This window comes from Dipodomys merriami, unplaced genomic scaffold (genome assembly GCF_024711535.1).
Source record: "Dipodomys merriami isolate MVZ:Mamm:240054 unplaced genomic scaffold, mDipMer1.0.p SCAF_34, whole genome shotgun sequence".
Lineage (NCBI taxonomy): Eukaryota > Metazoa > Chordata > Mammalia > Rodentia > Heteromyidae > Dipodomys > Dipodomys merriami.
In genome coordinates, this window is record NW_027204937.1 from 2,189,838 (window position 1) to 2,214,215 (window position 24,378).

At 42.9% G+C, this 24,378-nt stretch overlaps 1 protein-coding gene across 1 annotated transcript in view; it reads right to left on the reverse strand.

Annotated features, from left to right (window-relative positions):
- The window catches only part of Plpp3 (phospholipid phosphatase 3), a 76,975-nt gene that overhangs the window by 20,661 nt on the left and 31,936 nt on the right, over window positions 1–24,378 (reverse strand). The window contains exons 2-4 of the mRNA XM_069987137.1: window positions 18,169–18,326; window positions 4,314–4,594; window positions 3,895–3,952 (exon numbers count right to left, since the gene is read on the reverse strand). Of these exons, the coding sequence (XP_069843238.1) occupies window positions 3,895–3,952; window positions 4,314–4,594; window positions 18,169–18,326 (497 nt within the window). The remainder of the gene's footprint in view (window positions 1–3,894; window positions 3,953–4,313; window positions 4,595–18,168; window positions 18,327–24,378) is intronic.

A 24,378-nucleotide genomic window follows, 5' to 3' on the forward strand; every position in this document is an offset into this window, starting at 1 on the left:
TCCATTTTCCCTTGCTGCTCCTGCTTGGTGTATAGCAGCCCTCATTAAATACTTGATGAGCGCTGATTGTTCATTGAAAACTCACTCCTCAGTGAGTTCCTTGAGGCAGGGCCCAAGTCTGATTCAGTTTAGCAACCTTGGAAGGTAGTAAGAGAACCTGGCCCCAAAGAAGAGACACCAGGTAAGTTGATGCCTGCCTTGATTTTGACATTTTACCCAGACAGCCACATCACTCTTGATCTCAGACCAAGTAGTTGTACATCCAGTCCAGATGTGTTTCTCTGGCATGAAGTGGTCCCCTGGGAAGTAGGCTGGGGTCAGAGGTACAAAATCCAGTTTATACTTACATATGCTGCAAGGTTTTTCTTATTAGAATTAACATTAATCTCTAACAAGCATAACCTCATCTTTAAGCTGCTGTGCCCAGAGCTAATTTAGTGTTTGGGGTGGTTTTTCCAAGCCACCTATTTTGTAAATCCAAGCCCAGTCTTCAGTGCCCTTTACAGCTGTAGAAGCTGCAGATGGCCACTGTGGCCAAACGGCCTATAGTGGGGATGGCTAGTACTTCTGGTTGGTCACTGCCTTTGAACTCGATGGTAATGCAAGCATAAGTGTGTCCCCTGTGGCTTCCCATCTTCCTTTTCAAACAGTACCACAGAGATTGAGAGATAAGTAGACACCATCAAATCTCACTGTTTCATCTGATAGCTGGAGAAAGTGGGATGCAGAGAAAAACCACGATGACAAACAGACATGATTGTCTCTACTGTACAGAGGAGTACCCTGAGACTCCTTAGTGAAGTGCCCTCTCATGCCCCGCAGCTCGTAATCCAAATCTTATTTCACACATGTCTGATTCTGAGGGCGAAAGCTGTCAGTGCTACACTTAGCTAGATCAAATGCAATCCCTCCCCACACTCCAGGAAAGCTGTGAATCACGGGTCACCTTAGCAAACGTGCTGGGGAAGACCACACTATATTTGCCCAACTTCATTCAGTACTTCCCTTAGCACAACATGAAAGCACTAGGGTGGAGGAGCCAAGGGATTCTCTGACTGACTGCAAGATTTCTCGCCTTCTCCTAGGCAGCAAACTTTCTTCAGAACACTTGCAAATAACACCTTTAAAGCAGTGAAGATTTCTGGGTAATACCTTCTCTCTCTCTCTCTCTCTCTCTCTCTCTCTCTCTCTCTCTCTCTCTCTCTCTCTCTCTCTCTCTCTCTCTCTCTCTCTTTCTCTCTCTCTCCCTCTCTCACACACACATGCAGACACATATATGAAGAAAATCCTTGGAAAAGAGTACCAATCTCCTTTTTTGTCTTTTGATGCATATTGTTTTAGGGAAAGATCACCTTAGAGGTAAAAACAGAGCTGGGTGTATAAGTCTGTATATGCAGGTCATCTACAAGTGGAATGTTGAATGAGTATATGCTTGCAAGAGTTCCAAAGAGCATGTGGTATATGTCTAAACAGAGCTGGAGTTTGTGTGTGCGCAATAATACATCTAGGAGATGAAAAATTAAGACGACTCTCCCTCTCTCTCTTTTTTCCCTCTTTCCCAATCCTTCCATTTCGCAATCCTCTCTCAGAAGCACAGATAAAGCTCTAATAAAATATACTCCCTACTCACTCATTTGCAGAGATTCTTTGTTGCAATTCATAGTTGGAAAAGGAAGCGATGGTGTGAGGTGGGTAGGGTTGGGAGAGGTAGAGGTGATATTTCAACCACTAAAGCAGATCTGAAGAAAGTCAAGTCTTTTTCAATTGAAATTAAAAGCTTATATTCCCTAAGTGTATCCTGAAGATGTAGGCTTGTCTGTTGATTGACTAATAATACTAGCTCAGCATATTGAAAAGAATCCACAGCAGACCTGGAGATACTGGCTGTATTATGTTGTTATTGAATATCTTTCATCCAAGTTCATTTGGTTCCAGAAGCAGGATAATAAAAACCCATCTCATCTGGCTACTGAGAGAAGAAATGACTTGGTGGTAGCTGTACACAGGACCTGGTACATGTCAGAAACCCCAAACATTTTAGAATCTTCACTGTAAAGGACATCCTTCCCAATGTTGGCTATAAAAATATCCAGTATTGCCAGGTGCTGGTGGTTCACGCTTGTAATCCTAGCTACTCAGGAGGCTGAGAACTGAGGATTGCGGTTCAAAGCCAGCCCTGGCAAGAAAGGCTGTAAAACTCCTATCTCCAATAAACCACCAGAAAACCAGAAGTGGTGCTGTGGCTCAAGTGGTAGAGTGCTATCCTTGAGCTAAAGAGCTGAGGGACAGGGATCAGGCCCAGAGTTCAAGCCCTATGACAAAAAATAAATAAAAATCCAGTATTGCTGGGTGCTGGTGGCTTCAAGCTACTTAGGAGGCTGAGATCTGAGGAGCTCAGTTCAAAGCCAGCCTGGGAAAAGTTTGTGAGACTTATCTCCGATTAATCACCAAAAAGCCTTGAGAGGAAAAGCTAAGGGACAGCACTCAGGCCCTGAGTTCAAGCTCTAGTAGAAATGTGCATGTGTGCGCATGTGTGCACGTGACACCCCCCTTCCCCCATCCGATATTTATCTCTTGGACTAAAATAAAAGGACATGGGAAAAAAAACACATACCCAACTCTTTAAAGCATTTTTATAAAACACTGAAATTACACTTGTAAAATTGCTTCCAGCCCTGGGCAGGAATCTAAATATCTTTTCTAAATTATCATTCCTAAGAGCAAAACCAAAAAAAAAAAAAATCAAATGAGGTACTACTGGCGAGTAAATACAACATAGGACCCAGGCAGAATGCTCGTATAGGTTGAGGCCCACCTTTTAGCTTTGCGCCCTAGGTAACCAACAGGAAGCCAGAGGCCTCCAAACTTGGAAAGGACTGGGGAAAAAGCAAAACAAAACAACCTCTCTGTTGGTTTTTCCAATTCCTAATTATGTTTTTTAAATGAGTTGCAATGAAAACGTTCTTTTTCCAAACAGCTTATGCTCTTCTGAGCTATGTCTGACCTCTCCACACCTTCCAGCTCTGAACTCTGCAGAAGCAGCAAACACAGGAAGTGCTTTGGCACATGGACCTAATTCAAGGAGAGAGGAAAGGCAGGGACGACCAGGTTTAACTGACAAAGAAAAACACACTAACCCACTGTCTGTCAGGCAGCTGGAGGGGAGGAGGGCTCTCCATCTGCACTGTCAAAGCAACTCCAGGAAATCAGAGCAGACACAGCCACAGAAAGCGCAACCTGTGAATTCAAATCATGTTCCTCTACTAGCTGAAATATGCTCCTTAATGTCTGTGGCTCTTGGTCTCTGCATCCAAGCAACAGGGACAAGGACCCGTGTCCCTTAGGGATGTGTTTTTCAAGACTCAAAATCACTCTCAGTGTCCAGATGATGATTATCCTTAACATCCTTTCATCAGAAGAGTAGAGAGAACTGCTAGGGTGAACACTGTAGGAATTGGATCTGCTGTCTTCCATCTGAGCAGCAGTTCTGCTGCTTATACAAATCTATTCAGTTCACTCAGATTCTCTGAGCTCTAAGTAGTCATCTTTTCCCACAACACACAGGCTATTATTCATAACACAAGGCTATTCTAAGGACCACTGAGTACATGAATTTTTCAGAAAGCAGTGCTAGTTCCATAAAGACCCAAATGTCACTTTCTAATTTCACAATCCTTTATCAATCAGCATGATATATACTATTTTCATTCAAAAGACAGAAAAGGCTTGGAAAGCAAAAACAGGTCTGCTAAGCCAATGGCAGAACTCAGAATGAAATGCAGATTTCAATATTGACCTCTTCTGCAAGGATTGCACAGTGAAATCTATTCTTAACTATTCCAAGGGACCCAAGGTGTGACTAGACTGTGTTGGCACCAGAAAGCAAGTACTTACCACCAGATACAGCATAGTGTACATGGAGAAGGAGGCGTGGCCAGAGAAGAAGGACTTCCTGTAAGAGCAAGAGCATGCCATGAAAAGGCCATATTCACATCCCTGATATTCCCTCATCTGTCTGCCTTCCCTCTCTACACTCTGACCTTGACAACAGCCACTGTGTATTCCTCATTTAAGCATTCTACTTAGTAATGCTTTTGGAGGCATGCATACATAAACAAAAGAATGGGTGGATGACTGGACTTACCAGTGCTAAGCCATAAGGCTTTATTTAGATAGCTGTCTGGTGAATTCTTCGAGAAGAGGGCCTATACCTCATCTAAATCAGAGCCCAGCCCTGAGCCTGACACCTCGTAGGTGCTCAGTCAGCGCTCACTGAACTGCCCTGTTGTGGCCATGGGGAAGTGGCATCTCACCGAGCTTCCTGCACTTTGCTGTCTTCGCCTCTGCACCTGTAGTTCTGAATGTAGCCCTCAGAGCAGTTGATCTGGTTAAAATCAGGGTTGCAGACACTCAGGAAGTGAGGACGCAGGCGCCCGATGGACACTTTGGCAATGTCCGTGAAGGACTGGCTGATGGCACAGCCAAAGAGGAAGCAGCCCACTTGCTTGTAGAGGGCAGCCACGTAGGGATTCTGAATGGTCGACCTGGACTTCTCCTTCAGGTAGTAGATCCGGTAGAATTCCCCTGTGATAATCTGAAAAGAAACCAATAGAGAAATTAGGCAGGATTACCACCCACTGTCATAACTAATGTTGCAAAGGACACTTAAGTGACACAGGTAAATATTCAGTATTTAAGTCCAGGTTATAATCTTACAAAATCCCATAAATATGCAAGGAAGGAATAAGCCAAGAGAGAATAAACACAGTCATCATTTCCTTTTTGTGTGTGTGTGTGTGGGTGTTAGTCGTGGGGCCTGAACTCTGGGCCTGGGCGCTGTTCCTCAGCTCTTCAGCTCAAGGCTAGTGCCCTACCACTTGAGCCACAAAGCAACTTCCGACTTTTTCTGCTTATGTGGTGCTGAGGAATTGAACCCAGGGCCTTACGCATGTGAGGCAAGCACTCTACCACTGAGCCACCTTCCCAGCCCCATCACTTCTTTTCTTTAAGAAAGCCTAACATAGCCCTGCAATACCCTTGGAACAAGAAAAATGTGCATGGAGTTTATATATATGAGACACAAATAAGCCCTTAGCTACTGAGAAATGCAGATGAACAACCACGTGCCAACCTATACTTGTAACCCAAGCTACTCGGGAGGCTGAAGCAGGAAGATAACAAGTTTGAACAGTCTGGACTAAATAATGAGATTTGCCTCAAAAATGAAAATAATGAGACTTGTCTAAAAACGGAGAAATATTTAGTATGATACCTGCAAAGTTTGGCATTTTCCAAGTCAGTCTGTGCTGTTTCCTCGAGTCCTGAAGGTCAGAGATGGAGTCTCACTTGGTCAGAGCCTTGTCCTAGCTCATCATGTGTACTAGTGGCCTAATGGTTATCCATTAAGCTCAGGGCCAGTTGCTGCTTGGAAGGTGAATGTGGATGACGTCTACACGTATATATGTGTATACATGTCTACACACACACATAAACTCCATGTACACACCTCCTTGGCTGTGGTGACGCAATACCACACTGTCTGCCTTCCTTAACTCCGCGGTGCAGCAGTTGGGGCGACTTCCTGGTTACAACCACAGCCCAGAGACAGCGATGGTAAGCTCATCACTTACCACAAGGGTCCCTTTCACACTTCCTTCCAGGGAGGATGAGGAGCCGCTTTCAGCGAGTAGATAATGTGTTTGTGACCACAAGGGAAGCAATAGATGGGCACATCCAGACACATCTTTTTGGAGGCTCTATTACTACTTTACGGTGGGGGAAGACATCAAGGCAGGGGCCCTGATAAAGGTCCTCAAGGGCGAAAAGCTAGAGAAGCATGGTGTGTAGGATGGAATCACCAACTGGGTCCAGGGACAAGCAGGTATAGGAATGAGAACAGCTCCTACCACCACCAATGTGGACCGAGGTACCTGAGCTGATAAATGTGATGCCTTTCTAAGTACCCCACTTGGTTTTCCGAGATCTCATCAAGTATGATTCACAGAAGAAAACTGTGGTCAAAAAGCAAAACATCCTGGCTCTGTCATTCCTTGAGAGAGCAGGTCTAATGTCTAACCCTGCACAGGTACTCAGGGACTGTCACTGAAAGTGAATGGCAGGGAGCAGGGGAGGAGTCCTCAGGGTTTCCTCCTTGCAAAATTGGAAAGATCCCCTAAACATTACCAAGGGCCCTTTGCTAACACATTGCAGAGATTAAAACCCGGGAAGCACAGCAAGTCAGAAATGAAAGAGGCCATTATATACAGGAGAAACTGAGATCCAAAATAACTCACATCTGAAGATTAGACCCAGGTGTACTGATGCCCCACCCAGCATTCTTTCCTACCATTCATGCTCTAATTCCCCTTTTGAACCTGTTTATACTTTCACCCTATGTAACCTTACAGGCTAACAGGTTCCAGATGTTTACTACCACAATCACCACGTGTTCTCTTGCTCTTCCTTATTCTGTATTTATAAATCATATTCACATGTTTTTATATGCAGGAGGAAGAACACTGAAAATAGGAGTCAAGTGGCCAGTTTGAGTCCTCAACTCATTGAGTGAACTGGGGACAAATCACATTCTCTATTTGCAAAATCATGGCCCCAGACGACATGATTTATTACTTCATAATTGCAAATGACATTTATTCCACCTCCACCACTAGCTTCCCAACCAAGCCAAGGTAAGATGTAAACAGCACAGGTAGTTAGTTATTTGTGAATAACACTGCAGGCAAGGAGCAGACCCAGGGCTTGCCTCTGGATTGCTCCTAAAAACCAGGATTGCTCTCAAAACCAGGACACTGCCTTAGATGAAACTAAGCACTGGCTTTAGCATCAATCCACATACCCCATTTGATGCTGATAAAGAATGCACGGGTTTCTATTGCAAATTAGTGTCTTATAAGAACTTACTGGAAATGTGCAGGTGAGTTATCTCTGTTTCAGTCTATAAGAAAGGGTTTGATTATAATGCAATGATTCTTAAACCCTTAATCTCCCTCCCTCTAAAATAGCCATCATCAGTAATACAAGGTGAATTGAAATCCTCCCTTCTTGTAAGGGAAGATAAAGAGTTAAAAAGAACACTTTATGATACCTCACTTGGCTGGTATTGACCTAAGGATGTTCTGGCAGGAAAGTCCATGAGACTCTTATCTCCAATTAACCACTAAAAAGAAAAAGTAGGGCTGTGGTTCAAATGGTAGAGGACCAGCTTTGAGTGAAAAAGCTAAGAGACAGTGACTAGGTCTTGAGTTCAAGCCCTAACACTGGCTCACACACATACACAAAAAAGGGTATTTTTTATAGTTCATGTGTGCATTATTATCTCATGTAGAATTGATAAGCCAGTTCTATACTTGGATTCCAAAGCTGGGGAGAACGGAAGGACAACAAGGAAAAAGCTAGGAAGTGACAGTTATGAGCAGAGTCCAGATACTCTGTCACTCAGGTTCACCATTGTTAGTAAAACCTTTTTTTAAAATGTTATGGTAGAATAGCAATTGTGTATTTTCCAGCCTGAAGCCATTTAGCAGACACATGACTCCAGGACCACATGACTTCTGGGGCAACCTTGACAGATTTTAGAGTTAATGAGCAGCAAATTATGTATTTTCTCCATCTCCTTGTACAGAAGGGTCGAGGAGTCGACCACACAGCCATAAATCATCATTATGAACCAGCCGGACTTGGCTTCTTGTAATCCTAACCCTTAAAGGCCATTTAATGAGATTCAGGCGCTGAGAGACAGCCCAAAAGCCACACCTCTAAAAGAGAGGCAAGGTCCTGAATTGTTCTCCCACAAGTTACACCCCTCGATCCGGAGTCCCAGATTTACTACTTTCGGACTTTATTCATTACTCACAATGTTTTCATTCCTGGGCCATAAAATGAGCTTTTCCCTCTCCAGCCCCCTCCAAAGGCTGTGTCCTCTGTACCCCCTGGGCCTGCAGTTCTGCCTCAGTCAGCACGGTTCTGATATGTAAATTTCACTGCTGAGAAAAATGCCTTCCACGTTGATCCCTCTCTGAAACAGCTGGCGACAGATCTGGGGGTGATGGCAGGCTGCCAGGCAAGCAGAGAATTCTCCCCTACCTGCCTTCTAAAGAGCTTGGCACAGGGTCTGGAAACTCATAAAGAGGAAAGCATGGCAATTAAGCTACAAGGGGACAGTCCTAGGCTCCGAGCTAGCAAGCAGCCGCAGTGCACTGGGGGGTTGGGGGGGGAAGTGTCTCCTTGCCCTTCCTGGTGGAAAGACATGCAACTGCCTACCTATTTACACAATATTTCTCTGTTCTGGAGAGAAAACATTTGGAGAAACATTTGGATTGACTTTTTGGAAAGGATAGAAAATAAGATAGAGAAAGAAGCATCCAGCTGAAGGCCACAAAAAAAAAAAAAAATCCATCAGATTCCATCTATTAACTTAAGTCAAGTGATTTCACCTGTCTAGGCCGAGGTGCATCTCTGGCCTCCCCCCCTCTATCTATAATATCAGATTAATAATATTGATGTGGTGGGACTGCCAGGGAAATCTATAGGTGATACATAAAATGGCTGGAACTTGAAAAAAAGTCTGTGGATTAAAAAAACAAATCTTTCCATTGGAGAAAGGAAAAACAAAATTCGAACATACACTTTGTAGCAAGTATCTCTTCCAAGATCTCCTTGGAAGAGAACATTCCACATTGAAGACTTGGGAAATAAACCCCTCCGTGTAGAAGCAGAAAACCTGTGTGGGGATGATGCTGGTTTGCTCATTTCACTGACGATGTCTCAGAATAACAGAAGGAAAGAAACCTAAGGCAGAAAGGGCCACACTTTATTGTTTTATCTCATTTTTAACATCCTACACTATTTATATATTACCTCAGGAAAGCTCGTATCCCAACAAACTCTCTTTCAGAGACTAAGACTCATCTTTCCCTGGTGAGTCTGGAAGGATAGACTTCCCTATGTTCGGTTCTGCCTTAATAAAAATATTTGCATAGCACTCTACAGTGCACAAAGCACTTTTACAACCATGTGTTGTTTCCTTCTCATAATAGCCTATCAACCATTCAGTTATTACCAACTCTTCATAATGAGTGGTGAAGGTCACATTGCCACCTTCCATCAAAAACAGTCATGACAGCTTGACAACACTGTTCCTGAAGCCCACCTCCTTGTCTCATTGTTCAAATTCCTTATTCTAAGCCCAGTAGGGAGCAGTATCTGGATCCCCAGAGACAGGCAGACAGTGCCTAGAGCATAAGCTCCCCCATCTGTAATCCTATAAGGCATTTGAATGTCTAAGTCCTTGCTAGTCAGAGTCCCGAGTCCTTTCTCTTCTCTGTTATGTGAGAGGAAATAAAATTAAACCAACATTTGATGATGGAGAATCACAAAGGGAGAATCATTTTTATTCTCAGTCCCAAGGGAAAATATACTATATATATATATATAATATACAATATATATAATATATGATATAACATGTCATATAATATATAATACATTATTATATATAATATATTATGATATATTATATATATATATATGCGCCTATCTGGATCCTGATCCTAAGGATGGAAACAGAAGTGTAGCGATCTATTTTCTGAAGCTTCAACAGCTGCAATGAAGTGAAGTCTATTAAGCAGGAAGAAGTGATTAAGAATTTAATCTTTGGTTCTTCTCTCACTTGGCTATCTTCAGCATTTTGGCAGACGATCAGTCACTCTCTGCCTGGACAAGGTAACAAGGTAACATAAATCCATCCAAGGTCACCAGTAGAGGTTCTGGACTCCATGGGTAGAAGACTGACATCTCAGATATGGCTGGCAAAGAGGCCACGGAAGCTATTTATGGTTGGCATCCACAGTGCCCACAGGCTTTATGAAGAAGATAATTTGAAGCAGGAGGCATCATTACTGCATGGCCACAGGCCTAGAAAACTAGACCAGGTCTATCAGTGTGCACAAGAGTCTCCTGGCAGTTCTTTTCGTAGCACTGTCCATGGCCAACCTCTCACTCCTGGTTGACATGATAAATATGCCAGGTTTTCTTGAGACATCATCCTTTTTTCCCCCCTAGTTCTAAACATTTTTTCCCACATTTTTGATTCCACATCTGGCTTCTACTCAGTAAATAGGGGTCTTCCCTAGAGTTGGATCAGTGATTTTCTACAATGACTTTAGCTGCTTGAATAGCCTTAATTACCAGCTCCAATAAGATGATGACCTTTGCAAAGGACAGCTCTCCTCCCAGTTTTGTTCCAGTCTTCTGCTGCATCTCCCAAATAGACACAACGTTTCTGCCATACACATGTCAAACAAATCAAACCTAAGATTATATCTAGATTATTTCTACTCCCACCCCAAACTTTGCTTCTCTTTTCTACCTCTGTCTCTGTCTCTCTGTCTTCTTACTTTAAGGTGCTCTACTCACCTTGAGCCACACTCCTGGAGCAGCTTTTGGCTAGTTATTTGGAGGTACAGTCTTAGAGACTTTTCTGTCCAGGCTGGCTTTAAAACTCAATCTTCCAGGCCCCACCCTCCTGAGTAATTAGTTAGATTACAGGCAGGAGCTGCTGGTACCCAGCTTCCTCCTATTTCTGTACCAGGTATAACCAAAGACCTGAAATCTTAGACTCCTCCTCCTCCTGTCATCAAATTCTGTCCATTCTTCTACAGCAAGGTCTCTCATCTCCATCTTTCCCCCCACTCTATTCCCCTTACGTTGCCACCAGCATTGTTCAGGCTACATCCATTCCTTCACAAGACCAAACTCAAATGATGATTTATAATAACCTCATTTGGGGAGGTTGAAGGTAGAAGAACCATTGAAGATAGCCCAAGTAAAAGTGATCTCACAAACAATGAAATACAAACAAATTACAAAGGCTAGACACGGCTCACGTGGTAGAGCTCTTGCGCATCACATTCCAGGCCTTGGGCTCAATTTCTAGTAATACAATAAAACAATCCACCAATCAACCAATAAATAGTTCTGTCAGTGTTTAGCAACTAATTCATCAGCATTCCTCAGCACTCAAAGACCTCCACAATCTTTCCTCGATCTCATTTTTCATACCTGAACTTTGTCAGCTGTCTTGGCCTCCTTCTCCAGCCAAACAAGTCTGTGGTGCATTTCCACACACCAGAGTTGCAAAGTTTTCCCTTTAGTTGCATCAATCCCCTGGGCCTGGAATGTCTAATCTCTGGGGAAAACTCCACCCCTCCCTCAGGGAAGAGTTCAAGTAGTGACCTAAGTAAATGCTGGGTAGGGAGAGGTCTGGTTCTTCCATTTCCTAGTCTCTGACAACTGAGCTTTCTAAGTCTGTTTCCTTTTCTGTAAACATGTGGCTGATTCCAGTATGTGTTTAAGGGTTGTTGTAATAATTACATGGGGCAAATTCTCTCTACACAAGGACAATGATGGTGATGATAATGAGGACGCAGCAGCAACCATCTCCACTGTGGTCTTTGGAGATGGAAATAGCCTAGCCTTAACTTTACTCCCATGTCACACCATCCATAGCACTTGATGATGGAGAACCATTTCTCTCTGGTTATTTCTAAATCCTAGGGATAGGAAGTTTTGACATGTTTTTGTCTTCGAAGCTCTCTCTTCCCTAAAATCTGTGGCTGCACACTGCTCTGACACTTAACTTACTTTCTGGATAATCACTCAAGAGAGTCTAAGTGTAGTCAGTCGTGTATTTGTATTACTTCTGTATACGATGAGCTGCAAGGTCAAGACCTGTGTTGTATACATCAGCTTAGAGCCATGGCACCTACCACCATATTCCAGTGACACAGACAAGAACTCACCAAGCATCTAATGCACAGCAGGCTGCCACTTTCTACCCAAAGCACATACCACCACTGCTGCATCCTGGTCATCTTAGGAGGTCATTTGTCTGGCAGCCTGGACACTTTGTCTTCATACATGCATCTTTCCAAGCCCGGGAACTAAAAGCTTTTATAGCTAGCTAAATAAAGATCACTCCACATAACACTGAGCCCATTGTAGGCTTTTAATAAATGTCCATTAAAACGCTGGGTTTTTAAAAGCTGGACAGACCTGAGTTTCCATTACTGCTTTCCACTGCATTCAACATAGTAACCTTGGACTAATCACTTTGCTTTGGTGAGTTGCTTGCCCTGTAAATGTCTACCTCCAGCAGCTGCAGAAGAGGAGTGAAGATAAGGCTAATAACCTTCTTCTCCAGATAGTTCCTGTAAGTTCTCTACTCATCCCTGGCACACACTGTGAAGCACAGATGGACTCCTCAGCCACCTGAAAATTACCTCTCAAGATGGAGACTATTGTCACCTTTGTGGTACATACATTTTGCATAATCATGGACCCTAAGGGCTGTAATTAGAGAACACCTGCTGTCAGTCTTGTCTTCTGGGGATTACAGAATGATGGGGACAGAGAATAAATAAAATCCTAGATAGCACACAGCAGCACATGTTTGTGAAATCACAAATGAATGCCCCCTGCCTCCGTCCCCCAGAGACAGGAAGGTCTCTGAAGAACTCTGCAGCCATCTGATCAGAGGACAACATAACTGAAGGATTAATGTGGCCCCTCTCTGTTGGTGGTCTTGGTAATTGCACAGATGGAGTGGATTGTAAACTCAGGGACTGGGTCTCCCACTAACGCACTGCTGGGCCAGCATGGCTTCACTTTTTTGCGGAGTTGAAAACTTGACTAACCTTTAATGAGGAGCAATGTTGGGGAACCTTGTTTTCTTGGCAGAGCTCTTGTAGATAAAGAGAGATGGGGGTAGGAGTCGATGGGGGGAGAACTAATGAAGTCCAGATGTGGGCAAACTGAAGCCTGATACTGAATAAACAAGTCCTGGAGGTATTGAGCTCTTCTTCTTGTCTCTCCAGCAAGAAATTTGCATGTGGTACAGAGTGTGTTCCCATGTACCACATGGAGAATAGTTATGATTTTAGAGACACAAATACAATACTTTTTCCTGGTCTGTAGACTCTTGAACATCTTCTGGCCTTCGTGCATTTGATTTTATGCCTATAGCATGAGGCCTCTCTGGTGATTTTAACAAACATATATTCGGCACCAAGGCCAAAATATGTTTGACCCAGCAATAACAAATTGAATCAGATCTATTCCTACCCTGTACAGCTAACAGGACAGGTGTAAAACAGACAAATAAACAGCAAGATCATCAGCATGGGAATCTCAAGGACAGAGGTGGGCCTAGAGTCCTTAGGGACCTTTGGAAGATGGGGAGAGGAAGCATCCAAGAAAAGCTTCCTGAAGATGTCTGCTTGGTGTGTACTTAATATCTACCGTGTGTCAGGGGAGAAAACTGGGCCTCTGTCTCCAAGGAACTTGCCTTTTAGCTGGGGAGACAAAACCTGGACAGGATCCCCATTACAAGGCAGTGTGTGTTAAAGGTGCCAACTTGCCCACTCGAGATGGAGCAGGTGTTGGTAGTTCACTGCACCAGAGGAGGAAGAGTCCGGTGGCCTGGGATCATTGTTGTGTCCCCCACAGCTGGCATCCCAGGGCTGCCTGATAAGTAGCTATGGAAGGAAGTCAGACTGCAGAGTTACCATTACTAAAAAAAAACCCTTGGTTTCAGAATCAGAGGACCTCTGATCTGGACTTGCCAGTTCTGGGAGAATCTCTGAATTTCCTTGAACCCCAGAGGTCTCTCATTTCTCACAGTCCACCGCCCAAGGATGACTCCCAAGGGCACATAGGAGAAGGTACCTTAGGTCACTCTCTGAATGAGGCAACATCATCACACAGATGACCAGCATGACTCTCACGAATCACAGACATAATTATCACTTTATCTGAAGACTAGCACAAGCCCATGGCCACCAGTTTAAACAAGAAACTGTAGCTCTTCGGGGTTTAGTGGTTTGCTAGGACACGTTAAAAAAGAAATAAAAACAAGGGAGCACAGAAGCTGGGACATGAACTTGAGTCAGATGATGCCAAGGTCTAAGCTGTTTCTTCACTTCGGAATATTATTACAGGGGTAGATTCCAGTGGGGTCTTGGAAGGGAAGTAGCCCCTCTATGGCTAGAGAGGATTTGCTCATGTGTCAATTCCTACAGATTAAGAACCTTGGTAAACTCCTTTTGGTATCTGGCTAAGGCAAGCACTAAGCCTATGTTTATTAAAAAATATTGGGGATTTTTGCTATATGAAAATCTTCGCCCCAGAACACGCTTTCAAGGTGCAAGCAAAAAGCGGCCTAGATAGGAGAGGCTATTTTACTGTAAACTGCTAATCTCACCGCTGTTAGAGTCATTAAGCCTTTGCAAAGGCAGGGCTAGGAACCATTGCTTTGTGGATTTGGAAGGAATTCCTATTATGCTATAATTCCAAAACCTGAGATACAGCTGAAAAACTGGTCAAAATGACCAGGTTTTTCCATAAGTTCTGCCACAGAAAGGTGCCTGCTTTCTCTATAACTTTTGATGATTTGCATCTCTAAGCTGCCCTGCTTTCCTTCACCTTCACTCCATTTCTTTGTTGTGGGGACTGTCCAAACTGGACCCAGGGCTTCTCTTGCCATTTCAAAGAAACCTGAAATTCAGCAGAAGAAAGCCCAGGGGGAAGCCAGTAGCAAATGGATACAATTTCCAGCCCTGTCACCTGCTGATTCTGGGTGAAGGCAGCCAGGCTCTTCACGGCAGCCAGTCCAGATGGGAAAATGGGAGATATGGTGATGTTGTGATTGGCAAAGTGCATAGCATCTACACATCGAGCAACCAAGTGAGGTATAGAGACCAAGTGAGGTCTCTGTTTTATTTTTTCCCATGAAGCAGTACTCGTGGTCTGCTCAGTAGCTATGGCAGGTGAGCAGACTAATCAACCTCAGTAGCACACGCCCCTAGCTGTCATTGCATTTCAGTAAAAGTTCTACAGCAAAGGAAACTAAGAGGCTTTGGATGTCAGGGGAGAGAATAACACCCATATAGCCAGGGGCTGGGTTTCTTCCTGACTTTATTCTTGTCAGATACAGTCATAGCTAAGTTGACTCAATGGTTTTTTTTTTTTTTTGACTCTTCATGTTGATTTGTAACAAAAAGAATCAATATTTATTGTATCAGGAGCTGAGTTAGTTGATATATGTATGCGCTAACAAGTAGACATACTCTCTCCATTTAACTGATGAAACTACTGAGGCTCAATGAACGAGACTCAATCAATAGCAGACGAGCTTGGAGCAGATGACTCTTATTTGCAACTAACCCTAGACAGTAAGAATAATGAGTTCTTGGGAATTTTCATTTCGGTGAACATGGTCTACAAAATTTCCAGGCCCACCACTCAAAGACTGCAAGATTGTGGTATTTTTGTGACTGGATTCCCTGAATTAGTAAGGCTGCAGCTAAACCTATTTTGCTGACCTTGTATGGGTGGGAAAAAGCAACATGGTTCCTTAACCAGCCCCACGACTGTTTCAAGAAAACCTCAGCATTCGGGGAGCATTTTAATTAAAACATCAATATGACATGCAGAAAGAGGTGGGAACAACTAAGCTCTTGAGAACAACAGATTTGCTGGCACCTCTGTGGGGGACACATACTGGCCTGGGTAGGCAGCTGGGCAGAGCTGTTGAACCCTGAGTGCACCTGATGGAAGGAAGGATTAGGAGAGAAGCACAGCCCTCAAAGGAACCCCTGTAACATTTCCTTTGCTCATCCTGGGGCCAAAGGAGAGACCCAGAACCACTCCTGTCTTTCAGATCTGCTTGTTCTATGCAGCTCACTGCTGCAGCCTGTGTTTTCATACTCACTTACTTTGATCCCTACAAACCATGTCCTTGTGGGATGGTTAACACCGTTCCCATTTCACAAATGAAATAAGTGAGGATGACAGAGACCAACAATTCACCAAATTCACTTTGAGAATGGTGCTTAATCCACCAGGCTGTACCTGGAGCCTGTCAGGCAAGCCAAGAATAATGCCATGTGGAGAGAGAAGAGAGGATGGCCAACTTGTCCCCAGGCTCTTCTCCCCTTACTGTACTCCTAGGTTAAATTGTGCTCCTTCATGCATTCAACTAAGGGATCTTCTGGCTGCCAAAAACACCTGTCCAAACCTTAGCACAAGATACTGTGCAATTATTTGCCTGCCACAACAAATGCCTTTGTTAGGGAAAACCATTTTTCCTAGAGAACTCAATCCTATAACTCTCAATTTTGAGCAAATAGTAAAATTAGACTTCGCTTTTCAGTTTTTTTTCCCCCACACAAAGTTCTTTAGTCCACCTTTAAGAACGACAGTTGCCAAATGAACTGTTTTTCTTTAAAAGGTTGGAAAGAATTCTACTACCTCTCCTTCTAGCTCCCCAAATTCAAACTGTTGACTGTGTGCCTGGTTTACGATGTTATTAAAAAACAAAGAGGGTCTCAAAGTTTATAAGTAACCCCCAGAGCGAGCAAGTCAGGAAAAAAAAAAAAGAAAAAAAAAGCTACATGCAGTGTGGTTCACATAATTTCAGCTAAGATGTGGCCCAGAGTAGGGAAGATAAGCTAACTGCCTATCCCCTTGAGCAATTCATCTGGATAGGTTAGTCATCCTGAAACATAAGTCTGCAAGATGAAAAGGGGGTTTTGAAATAAACCAGGCATAGGCTTGATCCCCAGTTTTTATGAGCTGTACACTCTGAGCATGTCATTTATTCCACTTGTGTTTTAGATTTTTTCCATCTATATAATAAGGATAATAGTGCACATCTCATATTTAGTATTTTTGTTTGTTTGGTTTTTCTTAGTACTGGAGTTTAAACTCAGTACCTCTTATAAGAACTCTACCACTTAGACCACATCTCTAGCCCTTTTGGTTTTAGTTATTTTCTTAGAAAAAGGTCCTGTGATTTTTACTTTTGTGCTAGCCTCAGACCTCAATCCTTCTACTTATACCCTTCTACCTATACTGATTTGTTCTTTGAGATAGGGTTTACTAACTTTTTTCTTGGGCTAGTCTTGAACCATGATTTTCCTGTCTATGCCTCTCAAATAACTGGGATTCCAGGGAGGAGCCTGGCCATATCTAGTGTTCTTAATATTAACTACCTTACTCCTAATGCAGGCTAAAGAGAAATGTCCAGGCACTGCTCTACAGAAAGGCAATCAACACATCTACAAAGGAGAATTTTCTAAGTTTGTTCTCTGCCCTTTCACCCACATGGCAGGGGTTTAAGAGCAGTGAACAAACTTAGAAAATACTGTAGGGCTAGAAAGGACAGCTGTGAAAACCGAAGGCTCCTAAGTGACCAGTTCAGCTTTCAACTACCCACCCCTCTTATGCCTCAAATAGATACACTAAAAGAGGGTGGTGACCTTCCACAGAAGACCCAGGTAGACCACACCCAAATTCTCAATAGGCTACCATGGCTCAGAATAATTCTGAACATCGAAGTCCATGGAACAGGCTTGCAATATCCTCAGTGAGGGCTGAACCCTGTGAAGGGAAGCCCTGGGCATTTCAATCTGGACTTTTATAGCTGCATGTGAGTAGTTTGCTGAGCAATTAAGAGTTTTGCATATTTCAATATTCATGAGCCCTTTGCATTTTATTACAACACTGTGAAGTAAGACAGACATGTGTCAAAGACCTGTGGAGGGTCAGGTCTAGAACCCATTTCTCTGGATTCCAAGTCTCATTTCCTTTGCCACCACAGCCACTGGGCACAGCACAATATGCCATAGGACATTAGTGGCATGGTTATTGTCACTGAAGCTCAGCCAAGGACTGGCAAAAACACAGAAAATACCTGGAAGAGCTAACAACGTATTTCTCATGTTGGGGGCTCCACTTTATAGCACAGTAGAGGTTCAGATCTCAACTCTACAACTTGTTAACTAAGTGATCCTAGGCAAAAAATAGTCTTACCCTATGGACCTTGTTTCTTAAATTCTAGAAGAAAGAGAGGAACAATATTTAGACTTCAGTGGATTGTTGTGAAGATATTTGAGAAGGGTGCTGCTTATCTGTAAGTAAATGGTTTTAATCAATAATGTCTGATCCATTTCTACTCAGGACAAGCCTGCTGCTTTGTTGGTTTCTGCTTGGAGTAATTACTGGCCACTTGGTACCACTCTCTGCTGGCTGAGATTTCAGAACACAGAAGGGAATCAGATAGGATCAGTCTGGCAGCTCTCAGACACTTACGGCAAGAATGGCGATGACAATGCCCACGGCGCAGAGTACAGCGTCATTTATGGTCTCATTGACTTTCAGAGGGTACTTGATGCTCTCGTCATTGCAGTAAAACCCTCGGCGGTAAGGCTTGATGGTGCTGGTCTCAATGATGAGGAAGGGCAGGGCCGCTGGAACCAGGGGAAGAGGAAACAGGAAAACGTCAATGCAAGGAAGCTAGGGAAGGAAAGCCTACAGCAAAGACCACCCCAAATAACACTGACAGTCAGAGGAATTCCTTCCATTTGTAGCCACCTACAGCCTTTACTGCTGGCATCGCCTTTCCATCCTGCCATGGCCTGGGTGGAGAGAGGTATCGTGCTTTTATTCTTGCCCAGGAGGTAAGAGGAAGGGAAAAATGAAAATCCAGTAACTGTCATAGTTTGGAATACCGACTCGTATGGCCCCGTATATCTTCAAAGACGCTCATTTGTTAGGTCCTAAGCATTTCTCTGGGAGAAGCCCATCTTTGGGCCAGGCTGCATGGAGCAGAGTAGGGCAGGCCTTCAGTCAGATAACCGGAGTAGAATCCCAGATCCACCACTTCCTAGTGGCATGATCCCTTTTCTCAGTTCATCTCTGTGATCCTCTTTCCCTATAGTAAAATCAGTTGTGGCAATTAGTTACTAGATGAATGCATATAAGACACCCAGTGCAGTACCACTTTCACTGATCAGTCATGGACAAGACTGAGCAGAACCAAGCTAAGCCCTGTGCCCTGCAGACCTGGCTGGAAGCCCAAGGGCAGAGGGAGCACCAGGCAGCCTGTGCAGCTGCAGCTGGTGATCAGTGGCCCAGCCAGCTCAGATGCCATTCTCCCGAAAGGTCATGGCTAATGGATTTCATTGCCTGCCCAGATGTCCCTCTGAACCATAAAGCGAAAAAAGGCACATGCCCAGACACTTTGATAAAAACCTCCTAATAGGTTTCTTGGTCTCCAAGGCCTCTTGCATATATCCACCAGTTTACTTCCTGAAGGATGAGCTTGCTACTGCTTTGCTAAGGGGCCTTCAACAGCTCCCCATTACCCAGGGAAAGATGAGGTCTCTAAGGCTGATTGCAGAAGCTCACTGGACCTGACCCTCTCCTCTACAGCTTGCTGCAAGCCCTGTTTGCCTCCCCCTGCATCCCCTCTCCCCCACTGCAGTCTCTGCCCTCAAGAAATCTGGTTCAGGCTATTCCCTAACCTGCTTGTTTCCCTACTATTTAAGGTCAACAACAGGCTCCGATGATGCCACTTGATATTTTACTGAATCTCAAGAACAGGAAAGATCTGAAAATTGGTGAACCAACAAAGTGCTAAAATTTTTATCATTGTTTTTTTTTGCATTGAGTCTTGAAATAATCCTTGGAGGTCATTTTAAAGGCTCATTCAAGCCCTCTCCTATCTTTAAGAGAAAAAGAACAGAGACTTAGAATGTTTTACTCATTTCAGGGCTTTTTAGTTTTCTCTTCATGAAAGTACCTAAATCTCTTATTTCACTTTTGAAATTGGTTTCCAACAAATATGAAATTCGTTGGCTGTGTGTGTGTGTGTGTGTGTGTGTGTGTGTGTGTGTGTGTGTGTGTGTGTGTGTGTGTGTGTGTGTGTGTGTGTGTGTGTGTGTGTGTGTGTGTGTGTGTGTGTGTGTGTGTGTATGGGGAGGGAACCAAGATAAGTGCTTCCATAAAAGATAAAATTCCATTTTCATGTTTTTTGAAAAGAATTAAATTCATGTCACGTTGCTCAAAACCCCAGACTGCCTCTTAAAAAAAAATGTACCATGAACTCCACAATTTTTCAATTACTTTGGTCCAGACCAGCAGTGATAAAAATGCTCACTTTCTAAAAAGTGTATTTATCTATCACTGTTCCTACGCACATGGATTTATTTGGTTTTATTCTTTGGATTTATTTGAATTCTACGGCTATTTATTTTGTGACCCCCTAACTGCTTCCTGCTAGAACAACAATTTACTTTATCAAATTCATACTGGTGCTTTGAAAAGAAAGAACAGCAACACACCACAGCATTGTGCCTGACCTTCTCAAAGTAAACACAGAGGGGACCTAAAAGGCAATAACCACTGGCTTTTGAAACTCTGCCCCCACCATTGGAGTAGAGGGGGCAGGGAAGCCATGAATCAGGGTTCTGCCTTAGAAGGGACAAAAGTCTGGTGATCTTTGAGGTTAGGGGCCTAGAAGAGACATCCTCTGGGCCAAAACCATCTTCAATTTCACAGCCTAAACATTTCAAAATGCAACCAAGTTGGCTATGAAAAGTATAAGAGAAGCCAAACTCTATGATATTAATAGTCGGCTTTTAAAGTTCCATGAATTGTGATAAAAAAAAAATTGTTGAGCTTTGAGTCTGAGCTGGGCTGTAGTCTCTGAGGTACTGGGGGCCAATGGATGGCTAATAAACTCAGGAGAGGAACAGACTTTGGGTGCCTGACATTTGTGTAACACTCAGGCCTCCGGCTTCTATATTTAATAGTGTTCACAGGATAGGCCTGTAAAACATATGTTTCTAAGGACAATAAAACACATATAAAAGAGCTTTAGAGTTAGAACTTGGCTAATGATCTCAGTTCTGCTCCACAATGATTTGACTTAACTCATTTCACATCTCCCCAAGATTCCTTTCTTATCTTTCTGTGAGAAGAGGCCTAATTTCAGTATTGTTGGGATGATCTAAGACTTTGGTATACTTATTCATTTGTTTATTCAACAAACATTATTCACTCTTTAATACATTCTTCTAAGTACAAGCAAACAAAGATGACCCAAGCCTTGCTCTCAAGGAGCTTATAATCCAGTTCAGGAAGGCTCAAATTGTCCATCAGTGTCTGAAGCTTGGAAGAAATTCAAGGAAGCATCACTGGGCAAAAAGAGGCTAAGAGACACTGTGGATACTCACTAAATGTTCTGAGGGAAGAGAAAAAGATCCCACAGTGATGGCTTAGGAAAGAAAATCTGTCTGGCCAGTTCTGTGCCCTCTTGAAACTGGGAATGATCCAAATCCTTTTTCTTCTTTCTTTGCCTATGACTTGGGGAGAGTTTCCGGTTCTGATTATGTGGCTGATGACCACAAACAGACAAGAAATTGAATCTGAACACTCTTGTTTATTTTCTTGAAAGGCATGTAGATAGCATTTAGAAACCCAATGGCTTTTTCTGTCTTCCCTACTAACTTGTGGTATTATTAGGGGTGGGGGAGGGGGTAGGATGGGTGCCAGTCAAATTTTGACTTTGCTCCAGGGAGAGTCTAACCTCAGATTTCCCTCCTGCCATAAAAATTCACAAACATTACCCTAACTGGGCAGCTCAAGAAACAAAGGACCTTGCTTTTCGTCTGCACAGCACAGAGAAAAAGAGATCCAAAGCAGGATCTCCATTTTATATATCCATCTTACATACCATCCTACACATTGACTATTTTCTCGCTAGAAAACTAGCAACAGGCAGATGCTATAGGCGAAGACATCATAACCCCAGCCTTGAAGATCACAGAGTTGTGCAGATGTCGCAGCACGGGTACATTGAAATGTCACTCCTGTGATAACAGACATTTGTGCAGAGGGTAATGAAAGCAGACAACTCTTCCAGGGACAGTAAAGGTATCCCATGTGGGGAGGGGATAGAAGGCTTGGAGTGAACTTTCCATGAATAAGGGAAGTTTCTGGGACTCACAGACTATATGCCTCCATGAAAAAAAAAATCATTTCCGTTTAAGGGTTTCAGTACTAAGTAGTGGTCACAAAGCTGACATCTATTATAGAAATGAATGTTAAATTTTGCTACAATGACAGAAGAGATAGCCAAGCAATGAATGGCAGAAAGGGTACAACAACACAAAGACTAACAGCTAGCATTTACTAAACAACTATTATGTACCCAAATTGTGTCAAGATCTCTAAACAATTATGATCCATCCAATAACCTGGCTACCTACTATGTTCTAGGCATTGACTGGGAGGGATACTGACATGAAAAAGGCTAAGCCCTATCTCTTAATGCTCATAGAGAAAAAGTCATAAGAACTAATGTTAGCCGGACAGACAGTGGCTCATGCCTATAATACTAGCTACTGAGGAAAAAGATTTGAGGATTGTGGTTCAAAGCCAGTCCAGGCATTAAAGTTCCTGAGACTCCTATCTCCAATTAACTACCAGAAAACCCAAAGTGGTGCAGTGTGGCTTAAAGTGGTAGAGTGCTAGCCTTGAATGAAAAGCTCAGAGACAGCACCCAGCCCCAAGTTCAAGCCCCACAACTACCAACACCACCAACAAAAACTAATATGTTAAGCCATGCTTTGGTTCAAAGAGATTAAAGTAACTTTCTAGAGTCACTATGCAAAAAAACGGTGGGTTTGGATGAGGTTCAAATAACCTAACACTTAAAGCTTGGTTGTTTTCTAAAATGAATCACTTGACAGAGAGAATGAAGCATCTAGGAGAATTATTAAGCTCAGTAAGTCCATGGACTCCTCAGGGCAGGGGTGGGGGGGAATCCTTTTGGAACAGTCAAGGCCACTAATGTTCACCAAACATTCACCACGTACCACACATGTGCTAATTAGATACACACGTATCTAATTTAATCAAAACTCTGAAACCAATATCCTGGAATTTAGATTTATTGATAATAAAATATGCATTACGAGCTTTTGGCAACACACAGCCAAGAATAAAGTAGTGATTCTAGTACAGACTTAAGCATTTCTCCTCCTTTTAATCAAGGATCAATTAACTTCCTAAACCTCTAGGGACCTCTTGGGATGTATAAATGGCTGCAGAGGAGGCGAAACACGAACTCACTGACAAACACTTAATGGGCAAAAAATGAAAGCAAGAAGAAAGGCCCCTGTGTTGGGTTCAGCCCTTTGAAACTTCACTGGCTTTGAAAAACTAACAGTTAGGCAGGTTGGGTGGTTTGGGGGTGGGGTGTAAAAAAACACAGGATAAGTTTTCGTGGCCCACCCATTGATCAAATCATGTGGGAAGTGTTAGCAGAGTGACCTAGCCCCAAAGCCTGCTCCCTGCAGCCATGGCTCATATTTGTACAAAATTAAACACAGGCTCTTCCTCTCAAAGTACTTTTTGGAAAACCCTTGGTGAAGTGAGGAGAGTGGGAGTGGGAAGATGAAGGAGAAATGACAGTACTGTTCACATGACCAAAATTCAGAGTATGGGATGGTGGGGATAGGGGTGGCCTAGCAGGGTATCCCACCTTTCCTGTATACCAAGTTCTTCCAGTGTCTTTGTCAAAAGTTGTCCAATTTTCCACTTAAACTAATCTGTAGTTACCTTATAATAAGCAAAGATTAGGATCTTTGAGAGTAATAATGAAAGCAACATCTACTGAAAGCCTGTATATCTACCCACAAAATAATAAGGGACATAGAATACGTATCAGATGTAGATGGAATACCATAACTGCTCATGGCAAAAAGCTAGAAAGACTCTGGGTCAAGAACTTCATACATCTTATTACTGTACAGAGTCACGAGTGGAGGCCATTTTATTATTTTTATAAATAATGATAACTGAGAATTGGAAATGTCAAGTAGCATGTCTGAAACATACCGTTAGCAAATGTCACAATCTGAAATACAGACAGAAGACATTTCAGTTCTACTTTTAAGGAGGTTTAGAGCCTATTTTGGATATCATTTTATCTAATCTCCTCAGTAATGATGAAAAGTTATTATTTTTATTTATACTCCATGGAAAATAGAGGCCAGAAGATCTGTAACTTCACCAAGCTTCTCCACTGAGTAAATGGGTCATTGGAATTTGAATCCAGGTCTGCTCTTTCCTCCCTGACCTGACCCTTTCTTTTATAAATGTATTCCTTGTTAAAATATGATCAATTGAGGTTGCTTTTTTTTAATCACTTAAGGTCAGAATGGTCAACCTAACTGTTACTTAGAGGTTCAACATACAAATATTTATGTTGCTTGTAAGTGACTGTGTTTCTATTTAAAGTAATTAATTGCTACTGGTCTTCGAAGTGTGCAAACTCTCCTTGGTTTATGATATTTGTCCAGATTTTTCAACTGGACATAATCCAGATGGGACAAACTAAGTTTACTATGAAGGTATTTCTTCACCTTTCAAACAGGCTGCCATGAAAAACACTTGCTGTTGGCTGGTATGAACCTGGAATATTCTAGGTCTAGAGGTTTTCCCTGACAAATG